Source organism: Enhydra lutris, unplaced genomic scaffold (genome assembly GCF_002288905.1).
Source record: "Enhydra lutris kenyoni isolate GAN:26980312 unplaced genomic scaffold, ASM228890v2 scaffoldscaffold60, whole genome shotgun sequence".
Taxonomy (NCBI): domain Eukaryota; kingdom Metazoa; phylum Chordata; class Mammalia; order Carnivora; family Mustelidae; genus Enhydra; species Enhydra lutris.
The window spans coordinates 7,025,860-7,039,829 of record NW_019154144.1 but is presented as its reverse complement, the minus strand read 5'-3'; the positions used below and the strand labels follow the sequence as shown (position 1 = coordinate 7,039,829).

General features: G+C 33.3%; 1 protein-coding gene across 4 annotated transcripts in view; it reads right to left on the bottom strand.

Moving 5' to 3' along the window:
• The window catches only part of LOC111158523 (neurobeachin), a 672,328-nt gene that overhangs the window by 509,142 nt on the left and 149,216 nt on the right, over nt 1-13,970 (bottom strand). For all 4 annotated transcript variants that reach the window (XM_022520602.1, XM_022520603.1, XM_022520605.1 and 1 more), the window contains exons 12-13: nt 7,288-7,440; nt 5,953-6,121 (exon numbers count right to left, since the gene is read on the bottom strand). In XM_022520602.1, the coding sequence (XP_022376310.1) occupies nt 5,953-6,121; nt 7,288-7,440 (322 nt within the window). The remainder of the gene's footprint in view (nt 1-5,952; nt 6,122-7,287; nt 7,441-13,970) is intronic.

Sequence of the window (13,970 nt, the reverse complement as noted above, 5' to 3'; positions counted from 1 at the left end):
TATGTAACTTACAAAGTATATAATAATTAAATTATACCTTTAACTATTTAGCTAGAACCATGAAAGCCCTTAAATATCAAGCCTTTCTTGAAGCAATAAGGATTTATATAGCTTCTTCATAAGTTTTAAAATAAAAATCCTCATATGCATAATTTATAACATTTTTTATTCCCTCAACAAATATTTAATACAAGTTATTACTCAAACAATCCATTCCATTTATTCTTGAGAAAGAAATCTCTTTCTCATTTCCCAGACCGCCCTCTGCATTTTTTGCTCCACTGCTGCCAATAGTGTACAAAATACTGTTTCCTTCCTTACCAACACTCGGTATTAATTTTTTAAAAATAATTTTCTTTGTGGGGGAGCCTGGATAGCTCAGTTGGTTAAGTGTCTGACTCTTGATTTTGGTTCAGGTCATTATCTCAGGGTTATGAAATCAAGTCCCACATCCAGCTGTGTACTGAGCATAGAGCCTGCTTAAGATTGTCTCTCCCTCTCTCTCTCTCTGCCCCTCCCCATCTGCTCATGCTCTTCATCTCAAAAAAACAAACAAACCTGTTTTTCATTTTGAAATACAGCACACATACAGAAGATGTAAATATACAACTTAATGAACTGGTATAAAATGAACACGTGTATTAGGTCAAGATACTGAACACTCACAGTAGCTTGGCAAAGAAATCCATTAACGATTGGTGTGCAGGTAAAGGAACTACATGAGTGAAGGGGTGAGGCCCTGACTTGAATCAGATTAAATAACTGCAGAGTTATGATTTCTGTTATATAAATATTCCCACTATGACTGAATTCAAGCTCACGCTACTAATGGTTTTAAAAACCAGGTTGTGACATCCCTAAATATTTAATAATTGGCGATGCACCAGCTTGTTCCAGCATACTAAAGTCCTCACCCTACACCAGTCCGATCACATGCTCCAGCTCCATTCCATCCCATTAGAGACAGCCATTATCTTAGTAATAATTTCCTTACTTTCATTTAATGAAATTGGACAAGTTTTATATTATCTTAGTGAGCATTTTTTTTAATTTTAAGGATAAGAGTAATAATAGTGCTTATGTCACAAGGTATTTTATAAGGATTAAACAAAGCAATACATGTTAAAGGAATTAGAATAGTGCCTGGTCCATTTTAATTATAAGCATTCAGTAAATGTTAGCTACAATTACTACTGTCAGACATGGTACAATGTAAAGAGGATATTGCAGAAGAATACACACATATGTATGAGTCTTATTTATATACATAATATGAATCCCTATTTTATAAAATAGAATAAACAGATATTTTACAAATATAAAAGTGGCATAAATCACAAATGATACCTTTTATGTAAAGTACAGAAGGCTAAACAATCAATTGCTTAGGAATACACATATAAATAGCAAAGTAGTAAAGCATACTAAAAAATAATAAGCATTCAAGTAAGGAAAAGGCATAATAAACATAAAAGAAAACATGAAACAAAATTGAGCATAGGGTTATCTCTATGGCTGGGAATGGGAGGAAGATATGACCAAAGATAGGTAAATACAGGTTTATGGTAATATTCTCTCTCTTAAGTTTGGTGAGACCCATATGAGGTTTATTACATATTTACATACTTGCATTTATGATATATTCAAAATAAAACTTTGAAACACCTATAATTTGAAGCATCTACATGTAGGCATGTGTAAGTCGGTGTTTGTATGAACAGAGAAAAAGAGGTAGATGAATATAAGACTGGTGATACTGGCTCCTTGGGAGATTAGTAAGTTTTTATTTATTAACCTTTGTATTATTCTACTTGTTAACTAAGATCATGTATTACTACGGTACCTTATTAATATAAATAAGTTTTTTATACTGCACCTGACAGAATAATAATTTAAAAAGTGTTAAATAAGAGTTAAAGCCAAAAGACCCTACTTCTCGTCAGTGCCTACAAATGAATTAGTACTATGAAAAGCGAGTGTGTACAAATTATCTTTACAGTGTCCTTAAAAGAAAAGGAAAGCATTTCAGTTCAAAATGGTATTGAAAAAAGTTGTTATTTAGAAAGCTATGCTTCAAGTAAGGGCCTCACATTTCACTAAATATCGAAGTTAATTTCGGATAGACTAAAAAGTTAAATTAAAAAGGTACATTAAACATAATAAAAAGATGCATTAAAAAAGAATAACCCAGGGGTGCCTGGGTGGCTCAGTGGGTTAAAGCCTCTGCTTTGGCTCAGGTCATGATCCCAGGGTTCTGTGACTGAGCCCCTCATTGGGCTCTCTGCTCACTGGGGAGCCTGCTTCTCTCTCTGTCTGCATCTCAGCCTACTTGTGATCTCTGTCTGTCAAATAAATAAAAAAGTCTTAAAAAAAAAATAACCCATTAAAAAAAAAGAAATTCTCTTCCAGTTCCTTGTCACTTTTCTTTAAAATATATGTCTTTGGTTTCTTCCCTCCCCTCTCCTTGAAGAAGCTAGAGCCAGCCAGGCTTGAGGGTCTAGGGATGGGAGAAAGGAGCAGAGGCCAAGGAAACACCAGATGCTGGCAGGGCTGAAGAGGCAACCAAGTCTGGCAGGACCTTCAGGGTCAGAGTGAGGAAACAAAATGGGCTACTAGTGTGGTCAGCAGCGAAGAAACAATCAGGTCTAAGGAGGTGACAAGGACCAGCCAGAGTTAGAGGTGAGGGGATGGTCAGGGCTGACTGGCAATGTCTAATCTGAGAAGGTGATGGCGCACATGTCAGAACACTGCTTCATAAACTAGAATAAGCAAATATATAAATACATTATTAAAGATCACCTAAGGCAGATTTTTTCACTATTGAAAGAAGAAAGCTATAAATATAATAAGCTTAAGGCTTCATTGAACTAGAAAGGAAGGTATCTATGTATAAACCTGTACTTCCTAGATCCACGCAGAATCCCTAGAAGCAATGCCACTCAAAGAGCAGTAAGTACAACAAGCACACCAAACACCTAAATCTTGGTTTCCAAAACCCATATCTACCAAAACAAACCAAGGCTCTTTGGAGAAATGGTTGATTCTAGAACTGGGTAAATATAAAATGAACCAAAAACATCTTGTGGCAGAGAGCTAGTACTAAATAATTATAAACATCTGTCATAAAGAACCAAGATCTCATGTGAAGGTCTCCTACAAGCCAAATGTGGGACAACCTTACATCCAATAAATAATGATACAATCCATGGGATAGTTGCTGGGCTAAATCCATTAAGCCTTAACATTTTTCAAGTTTCACTAAAACAAACCATATCTATTCATTTACATACTGTCTATGTCTATTTTTGCTATACACTGGCAGAGTTGACTACCTGTAAGGAAGCCCTTATGACTCCCAAGCCTAAAATATTTCTGTGTGGCCCTTTGCCGAGAAAACGTGCCAACTATTGATATAATACACAGAATAAAACAAATCCATGAAACTTGTGTTGATATAAAATGAACAAATAAATGGAAGAGAAAAAATACGTTCCTTCCTATAGAATTCAAACAAATAAATGTCTTAGAAAATATTGCCATTTAGCAGCAATCATAATAAAGATCAATTATGGCAAGAGTAACTGATGAACAAAAACCAGGAGGTGAAGGTTTGTTGAAGAACAGGATATTTACACAGTCTCAATGTATTTCTCTACCAAATACTTATTATTCCAAAAGAGAAAGTAGTAATTTTATAATGAAGAACCCTGGCAGACACCACACTAATCAAATGAGCAAAGTCAATATCCCCAGTAATAAGACAACTCGGTGTCATGTGCCTCTTGACATGATATGATGTGGCAGAATTGGTATGACTTCTAAGCGACTCCAACCAAAAATGAAAAACATGGATCACCATGAGCAAATATCAAACAAATCCAAATTAAGGGACATTCTAAAAAGTAATTTGTCTGTGTTCTTCGAAAATATCAAAGTCACGGAAGACAAAGAAATACTAACAAAAAACTATTCTATATTGAAGACTATTAAAGTGACAAGGCAACTAATGCAATATACAATCCTCGACTGGGATTCAGAGGAAAAAAAAAAAGATTAAGGATATTATTGGAATAATTGGTAAAATTTAAATGCGATCTTTGGATTAGATGATTACACTGTATTAATGTTAATTACCTCATTTTAATGGTTGCCCTTGGTTATCTAAGACTATGCCTTTTAGGACACAAACAGTAAAATATTTAAGGTAATGCAGTATCACATCTATAATTTATTCTCAACTGATTCAGAAAAAATATATGCATGTATATATGACTATATTACATAAAAACGGAGAATGAGAAAGTCTATGTGGTAAAATATAAAATACTGGAAAACATGGTGGGAATATGGTAATTCTCTATATAACTCTTGCAACTTTCGATAAATTAGAAATTTGTTTTCTGAAGCAGAAATGAATATGTATGAATATATGATCTGTTTGGGGTAAAGAAACTATCAGAGTATGTGTTTTAAAAAGGTGCTGAATCACATAGACATGATTCAAATTTTAGTTCTGTTACTTTGTACCAACTTTCAGTTTCCAAACTGAAAAAATAACAGTGATACTGACAATTTAGTTACATAGTCCGATGTGTATGAGGTAAACATGTCTATGCATATATAATTACATTATATATAAATGACTACACAAAATAAACAGGATATTTAGTGTAGATTCAAACTCCTGGTGAACATTCAGTAAATTTTAGGCATTATCAAGATTAAAAGTAACAAAAAAGTCATGAATGACAGAATAATACACCAGATTGCAAGTCACACAATTTTTAAAGTCCTATCAATAAAAGGCATAACATAAGTTAATAAATGAAAATTAAAGTAGTGAAATGTTATTTTCCCTTATTAAAAAATTTTTATGAAACAATACTTTTCACACTATTGTTAGTAAGCTGAGAAAAGCACTCTCCCATACTACATAGTTATTCTCTCAGTAATTTTAAACAAATCAAAGATGGAAGTAAACGATTATATACAAAGGAATAGATCACTGTTATTTATAGGATCAAAATTTTAGAAACATGTAAATGGTACATTCTTTTAGATTACTATGTAGAGTCAAGAAGAAAACAGAAAAAAGATCAAGAAAATCTCAGTTCTGTAAGAGTTTAAATATTTCACATATTTAATACAATGAAAAACATGGAAGAACATACAGCAAGCTTGTAACAGTTCTTATGTCCGGGGTTGGGTCATGAATTTTTTTTTTCTACATCATTTTAGATGTAGAAATGATGAGTATGTATTTTTATATAATTAGGAAACTGGTGATTTTTTTTATTTTTATTTTTTACGATTTTACTTATTTTATTTTAGGGAAAGAGAAAGTGAGCACACTCATGCACATGTACATGAGCTGGGAGAGAGGCACAGGGAGAAGCAGAGACCCCCAAGCCGACTCTGCACTGAGCACGGAGCCAAAGGCGGAGCCCAATCTCAAGACCCCAAGACCACAGCTTGAGCTAAAACCAAGAGTCCGATGCCCAACTGAGCTACCCAGGCACCCTGGCAATATTTTTTAAACAATACAATGAAGTATTAAATTAGTTTCTACTACACTTACGTTAAAGGGTAAAGTTTGGGGGAAAAACAAAAAGAAAGGTAACTATCTCAAAGGGTTGAAACAACAGTATTAGAACATCTGGCCATGATCAACTTCAGCTAATTTTAATATTATGAATATATTTTCCTGAGCACAAAAAGCAATCAGCTAAAAGATAGAATATTATTTTTTACCCACCTTTATTCTAAAAATAACTTAATATTTCAGAACTATAAATTTCTCTACCACAAAAAAATTCTCAATATACAAGGTTACATATAAGAAAGACAGTAGTTCAGTGATATTTTCATAACTGTGCACTTCTAGTGCCTATAATAGTACTCAGGCTATAGAACAGTATTAGTACAATGAATGAGTGGTAGTATTGTACTTACCTAATCCTTTAGGTGTAATGCCACTACTGTCAGCAGGATTAATGACCCAGTAATAATATTTCAATGTGTGCATTAGCTGTAATACTGTTCCTACTCTGCGTATGGTGGTGTAAATGGTAGCAGTTCCAATAAATTCAGCCGACAAGTAAGTGTATAGGGAAAGCTGAACCTAATACAGAATATTAACAGAGCATTAAAATAAATTTAAAATGCCTCAAGAGTTTATATTATACATATACATTCTAATTTAAATGCAAATTAGTAAAGGCCAAGAAAGAACCATTCATTATGAGGTTAAAAATAACTATTTATTAAATAGTATTTATATTTTTAAACAAAAATAATCTGCAGCCAACACATTCTAATAAAACTTATTTTAATAAAGAGAATCTATAGCTATTTAACAATGAAATAATTTTAAATGAGTTAATTGATCAAAAGTAACTGATAGGAAGATCAAATTATTCAAAAAGTAACCTAATCTAAAGCCCTTAATCAAAATATATTTCAGCAGCTTAAAGGTACAGAACTAACATGAGTCAGCTATATCACATTTGGAAAAAATATACACAGTCATATATCCTAAGAGTTAACATAATTCCAAATTTTCTTAACCCATTGTCAAAGTATCAGAATCTAACCATGTAAGTAGAGAGATAAGTCAAACAACTTGTTTAAAAAGTGAACAAAGTTAAAGTTTTTTTTTTTTTGAACAAAGTTAAAGTTTGAGCTTAGCACCACAACTAACATGCTGAACAATAATAAAAGTCAGACCCTTTATAAATTAAGCAAAGTTATGTGGAATCTGAAAACCATAAAAGGCAGCCCACTCTCATGAAGAATATCACTCCATTACTAATTTCCACTAGAGTATAACAGGGCTAAATTTAGGTATGCAAAATAAAAAAAATTATGTTGATATATAAAAAACAATATATATATTTATTTTAAAACAAAGAAATTTACAATCATGATATAAACTCTGTATTCACAATGTAAGCAATTTTCAGTCACAATGATTGTAATTATCATTATATAATTAGTTGCCTATTACATTCTGTTTTCTTAGTCTTAATAATCAGTGTACCAAATTCTTTCTTGGAAAGATATGAAATACAACTACTAACTTCAGAATGCAGTTATTGTATCAATATAATAATTTTCAGTTATTTTAATATTTACATATTTAATATTTTGGTTGCAGATTCTGGTAACACAACTGTTTCAGGTTGACTATAAAATATGCTGAAAAAATCCAAATGCTTTCTACTGCATAGTTTAGATCATATTATTAATATTACACTAAAATAAAATGAATGAGAATGAAATTTATACCTTTGCAGGTGTATGTATCCAGATGGCTGGGTTGAATAAAATATGATCACAAAGCTGCTTTAGCAAAGGTGCTCCATGAGATAAACCATCAAGGTATTTTGCAAAGGATAAAAATTGCTCCAGGACAGCTCTAGTTATATGAACTCTTGATGACTAAAGAAAAAGAAAAGATTTTCAAGCTAAAAATACTCAAAATATCAAATTTTAAGACTGCTGACATAATAAGTACATATGAATTTTTCATAATGCCATACCTAATAATTTAAACATAATATAAAACTATATATTTCTTTTGCTATTCAAAAGTTATATTCAGAAACATCAACTTTTAAGATAATTTTCTGAATGAGAATTTATTACCTAAAGCCCTTTCCAGAATAACTGCAGATAAGTAACTCAGGTTAAATAATGCCACTCTCATCACAAACTAAAGAAATAAAATAAGTTAAGAATAAAAATGGTTTCAGCCCACTTTTTGCCCATTTTTATATAAATTGACTAAAGGAGAGATCTCAAAGGAAACTGAAATGGTATATAGCACACACACACAAACACACACACACACACACAACACAAGATACTGGGAAAGATAGGTGCTTTCACGAGATCCAAAACAATGGGTAAATAAATTGACTCCACCATTCCACTGAATCATTTCTTCATAAAGTCACAAATGAGTTGCACAGGGATAAATGCAATGCATCTTACTCAGCATAAACCTTTCAACCTAGCCATGGTATGAAAAGTACATCTTACTCTCCTGGAAATACTGCCCCTTTGGCTTTCATGACCCTCAAATTCCTCCCCAGTGCCCTTTGGTTCAAAGATGGAAACTGCTAAAACTTATTTATTTGGTTTCTCTTCCCATAAAATCATTCTCTCTCAACGATATTTTATGTTTCCACAGCTTCATATAACAATATCTCTATGCTAAACACCCCCATCATGATTTTCAACTGCCGATAAGCAACCGATTACCAATGCTATTTAGATAAATGACAGACCTTACAAAATTAAAACCAAACCTAAAAGCTGCATTGTCCAATATAGAAGCCACTAGCCATGTATAGCTACTGAGCCTTGAAATGTGGCTAGTCCTAGGTGGTAAGTGTTATAAGTATGTGCACACTTGAAGATTCAGAATAAAAAATAATGCAAACTATCCCTTATAATTTTTAATTGAGTATATGTTGAAGTGACAATATTTAGGATATATAAGGTTAAACTATATACATTATTAAAATTAATTTCACTGGTAATGTTTTACTAGAACTTTTAAAATAATATATGAGGCTTGCATTATATTTTGAATGGAAAATACCACCTTCAAGTATAATTTCAGATGAAAATATTATAGAGGAAATGCTGTTCTTTAAAAGCCAGTAATCCTGATTTGACTGTCAAAAATATATTTTACTAAAGAAATGTTTTCTTCCTCATCTAGTGATCCTTTCTGATACTCCCTAGGATAAAGAACCATCTACCACTCAACCCCAGAACTCAGGTCACATCACACTTTCTCTCCACTATCCAGTGACTAAAGTCCAAGTATCACCATAGGATAATTAAGGTCTAAAAGAGTCTAAATTGTCTTACCAAGTTTACTTCCCATAGGTTTAGTTAACAAGGGCAGCTCAGTAACTTTCTCATAAGCATGCTATGCATTTCACACTTCTACACAAGGTATCACAAACTCATATGATCACAATATTCAAATAGTTAACAGTGTATGCCTTTAGTGTAGGAGACAATAAACAGTAGGGAGAACTGCCCAAAGTACCTAAAGGAAATAAAATTCCTAACTAGAAAAAAAATAAAATAAAATAAAAAATTCTTAAAAAATTCATAACTAGAAAACTTTTCAATGAGCCAAACAAAGTATTTCTTTGGGTAAATTTTGCTTGCACAACACCAGTTTGCTTCATTTGCTTTCTCTACTATGTTCCCTCAACTTGTAAAACCCTTGCATCCATTTCCTTTACTTAAAGGCAGATTCAGGACTTTTCATTTAGTCATATGGAAAATATGCAAGTTGAGTACTTACTATTTGCCAGGGACTCTCCTTGGCACTGTGGAAAGAACAGTTAACAAAACTGAAAAACCCCTGCCCTCACAGAACTCAAATTCTAAGGGAGGAGAGGACAGGGACATAGAATAACATAAAAAAGTAAAATATGTAACAAGTTAGACGTCAGTAAGTGCACGAAAAAACACAGAGGATAGCAAATTTGTGGAAGAATGACTAGGAAAAGGTTTTACTGAGTAGGAACCAATTAGTTTTAAGTATGATAAGGCTAGTAATGATTTTTATTACTATACTTGTATGTTTGACAAAACACCAGTGGTAAGCAGATAAGCAATAGTCAAATCAAGCCTAGGAGCATAACTTTACATGAAATTCAAACCAAGCCTAGGAGCATAACTTTACATGAAAATTTAATAAGAAGATAGAAAAATGATCCTAACAATGAGTTGAATCATTAAAGCGGGGGATGGAAGACAAAAGCAAATAAATATTTAAGTAAAGAGAAAAATCAAAGCTTGAACACTCACTTTAAAGAAACTTTAATAAAAATACAATACTTTAAAATTCTAAAACATTTTATTTGTAGGTGAAGAAAATTAAAACAAGAGATCAACGGTTATATAAAGCTTTAGCCCCTCCTTTACCAGCTATAATTTGACATAGTTTATTATTATAATTATTATGTCTTTTTATTCAGTAATAATGACTTTAAGAACATTATCTGATAAATTCTACTTTTATGCTTAAAACTCTGAAATAAAACAGTCCGATCATGTTCCTAGATAAACATTTTTGGAGATTAGATTTTATCCTATAAAATTGTCATGTGTTGGGGTGCCTGGGTGGTTCAGTCTGTTAGGCGTCTGCCTTAAACTCAGGTCATGATCCCAGAATCCTGTAAGCCCTGCATCGGGCTCCTTACTCAGCAGGGAACCTGCCTCTCCCTCTCCCTCTGGCTGCCACTCCCACTGCTTGTGCTCCCTCACTCTCTCTTTCTCTCTCTCTCCTCTTGCTGTCAAATAAATAAATCAATCTTTAAAAAATAAAAATAAAAAATAATATTGTTGTGTTTATAAAGAATACTAAAGCAATATAAAATCGGATTGGCCATTATAAACATATTTATTTGAGGAAGTAATTCATAACTTGAAAACAAGTTTTTAACTTGCTGTGTTATAAAAGGATATGCTGGAAGCATCACATGAGGTCTTCCTTCCACATTAATAAAAAATTATCAGTTTTTTTCATAGCAATTAAACTCTTAGGTGGTAGTTCTTACTCTAAAATTGATCTTTAGGAAATATCTTTCTAAACTTGTTTTTTTATTGGCCTACTCAAAAATCCAATCAGGCAGAAAATGAAAGTTCCCTTCAATAGCATGTTATCTTTACCATAAGTAGTACTTCTTCCTTCTGCCTTCCATTACTGTTAATTATTCATATATCTTTCTTTCTTGTAATAAAAGACGATACTATCTTATTCATTTTTTCTTCTGTCTGGTACCTGCCATAGTCCTCAGCAGACGTTTAACTGAATTCATGTTAAATTTAAGAACAGAATAAGAATAGGACAGATAAGACAAAACACTGATTAGGAGAAGATAAAAGAAGATGTCCAACTCTGTTTTAATGTGTTTAGTTTACAAGATTGCTTTAAATTTTTTTTATTTTGATATTTGTTTTCATTTCTCAAATAAAGCTACTTTAAAAAGTTATATTTGTCTAATGGTTACAAATCTGTAAAATGCATGCTCTGAAATTAAAACTATATGACATTACTTTTGTGTGATAACTGAAGATATACTCTGTATGATAAGTGCTATATGAATTGTGATGGAACATATCTGGAAATAGAATTTCAGAAGCCTGGAAAAAATAATTATAACATCCACTTCAGAAGTAACTAAATCAAACAGAAGCAATGGATGTTATAGGGACAAGTTGCTATTCAGTAAAAAGAGGTCTTTCATGCATTGAGAACAGCCCACAATGGAAGGGATCACCAGAAATGTTCATTTTTATTGCAGAAATCAGTGTGTGTATACACACACATACACACACACACACACACACACACACACACGCACGCGCGACATACATTATATTTTTAAGTAAATTTTGGGAAATTGTTTTAAATAGTAGAGGCACATCAAAAAGTAGTTGATCCTCAACATCTATTTCACTCCTTGCAGGATCCCAAAACTGGACTCCAAAAACCTAATCCAATATGAATCACCTATGTGTTGTTGTTGTTGTTGTTGTTGTTGTTGCTGTTTTTGAGGGGAGACAGGTAGACAATGATTCATCAAAATTTTCATGGCAGCAAATAATGAAAGTAGGTCAAGACTTAACCTGAGCAATCAAATTGGAGGGAAGGATGTTGTTCAGTAATTGAGAGAAAGGAGCTCTTCTGTCTATCCTCAACCTGGATATGAGAGCCTTTAGCACTAAATTGACCTGGCAACCTTCTTAGGACCACAAAGAATAATAACTATAGCAGCAAATAAAATCACGAGTACGGGTAGCTGAGCAGACCTACAGGAAAAACCGTAGGTCCTTCATGACGTAATTGAGACTCAGGCAACAAAATTCTAAAGTCCAACTTAATGGACATGTTTTACTGGCTATACTGATCTACTCCCCAACTTTCCCCATCCTATTTCTGTGCTTGGGAACTCCCTTTGCTATTGGCTTCCATTGGGTTTGACTGTTAAAGACACCAGCAGGAAATTAAAGGACAAGAAGAAAATGAAGTTGGAGGGACCCTGGCTTCACTCCTTCAGGCCAATATACTATATTCTTTTACTGAAGACCACACTCCGGTCAGGTACAATTTCTCCCACAACTATAGTAACTCTCTTTTTGAGTTATGATAAATACTCACTCCTCTCACTTCTGCAAACATTGCTGGTCTCCCTTAACAAGGCTCACAACATTTTAAAGAGCCTTGCCTTAAACTCTTTTCCATAACCAAGTCTTTGAGTGTGCTGTTTCCTGCTGGGACTGTAAGTGATAAGTTACCTGTCACTAGACTTCCAGTTTCATTAGCAAGCGTAATTGCTAAATGTTTAAGCTACGTTGAATCATTTTTTTTTAATTAACAACAACAAAATTATTGAATACATAAGATAACCTCTAAGTTTCCTTCAAACTCATATTTTGGCAAAAGAAAACAAAACAAAGTACCTCAAAATTTGTTCATGAAATAGTCTAAATATAATGAATAAGAAAGCCTCTCATCATTAGACTACCTTCCTTGATAACTAAGTTATACCTTCTGAGACAAGGAGATAAAGCTAAGGGACCGTTAACCATTAGCTAATTATTAGTTGATGATGAAATAAAAATGGAACCTTTATTATCTATACTATTAACCCAGCAACTGAGCTTTATATTTTTTTAAAGATTTTATTTATTTGATAGATGGAGATCACAAGTAGGCAGAGAAGCAGGCAGATAGAGAAGAGGAAGCAGGCTCCCTGCTGAGCAGAAAGCCCCATGCGGGGCTGGATCCCAGAACTCTGGGAGCATGACCTGAGCCGAAGGCAGAGGCTTAATCCACTGAACCACCTAGGTGCCCCGCAACTGATCTTTAAAAATAAAAAAGTGTGACTATTCGTCTGGGAAGGTAAAAAACATATTCTTTGAGGTACTCAGACAAGCATGCAAATGCTTTTCACTTATTCAATTAAATCCAACAAATATTTATTAAGGCAGGCACTCTTTCTTTAGGTGCTGAAGACATGGCAATAAGGTGAGAACAAAAATGATACTGTCCCTGCTTTCATTAAGCTGAAGCTTACATTCCAGTAAAAAGAGGCAGAAAATAAGCAAGTAAAAAAAGAAGTCAGAATCGTGATGTAAAAACATTAGCAGAGTAGGGAGACAGTGATGGTTATGTAAGAAGGGGTGGTATTCTATTTAGAGTGATCAGGGAAGACTTCTCTGATAAGGTGTCATTAGCAAAATCCTAAATGAAGTGTAGAACCAATCCATTTTGGATACCTACAAAAAGAATAATGAAAGCAATGGGAAAATGCAAAATTCCTGAGATGGACTCATGCTTACAATTTAGTTTTTAAGGGAAAGGCAAAGAGGCCTTTGCATGGCCAGTGTGTCTGCAACAAAGTAAGAAGGGGCATGATAAGATGATGTCAGAGGTAAGAGAATTGTTAATTTACCCTCAGAAGGATGGAGCAGTAAGGTCTGAGACATTTTAGGAAGACTAGTCTGACTGCAAGTGAAAAACAGATTGTGGATAACCAACAGTGAAAGAAAAAGATGACTGAAATACGATGATATCAATGTGATACAGAAAGGAGTAAGGTTTTAAGTAGGAAACAGTCACTCATTCTGGGTATGTTTTGATACCAAGACAACATAATTAGGAGGGTATGAACTTAGTGTGTGAAAAGAGTCAAAAAGATTAAAATTTTTGGTCTGAACTACTTGGTGAATGGCAATGCTATTAAGTAAGAGAAAACTGAGGGATGAAACATTTGAGAGGAAAATCTGTCTTTAAAATTTAGAAAGAAGAGGCACTAGTAGGAAAGAATAAAACAGGAGACAAAGGAAGTAGGAAGAAAACAAAGAAAGAATGCTGTCACAAAATACAAATGACAAGAGCATTTCAAGAAGGAAAGACTTTTAGAACAGAA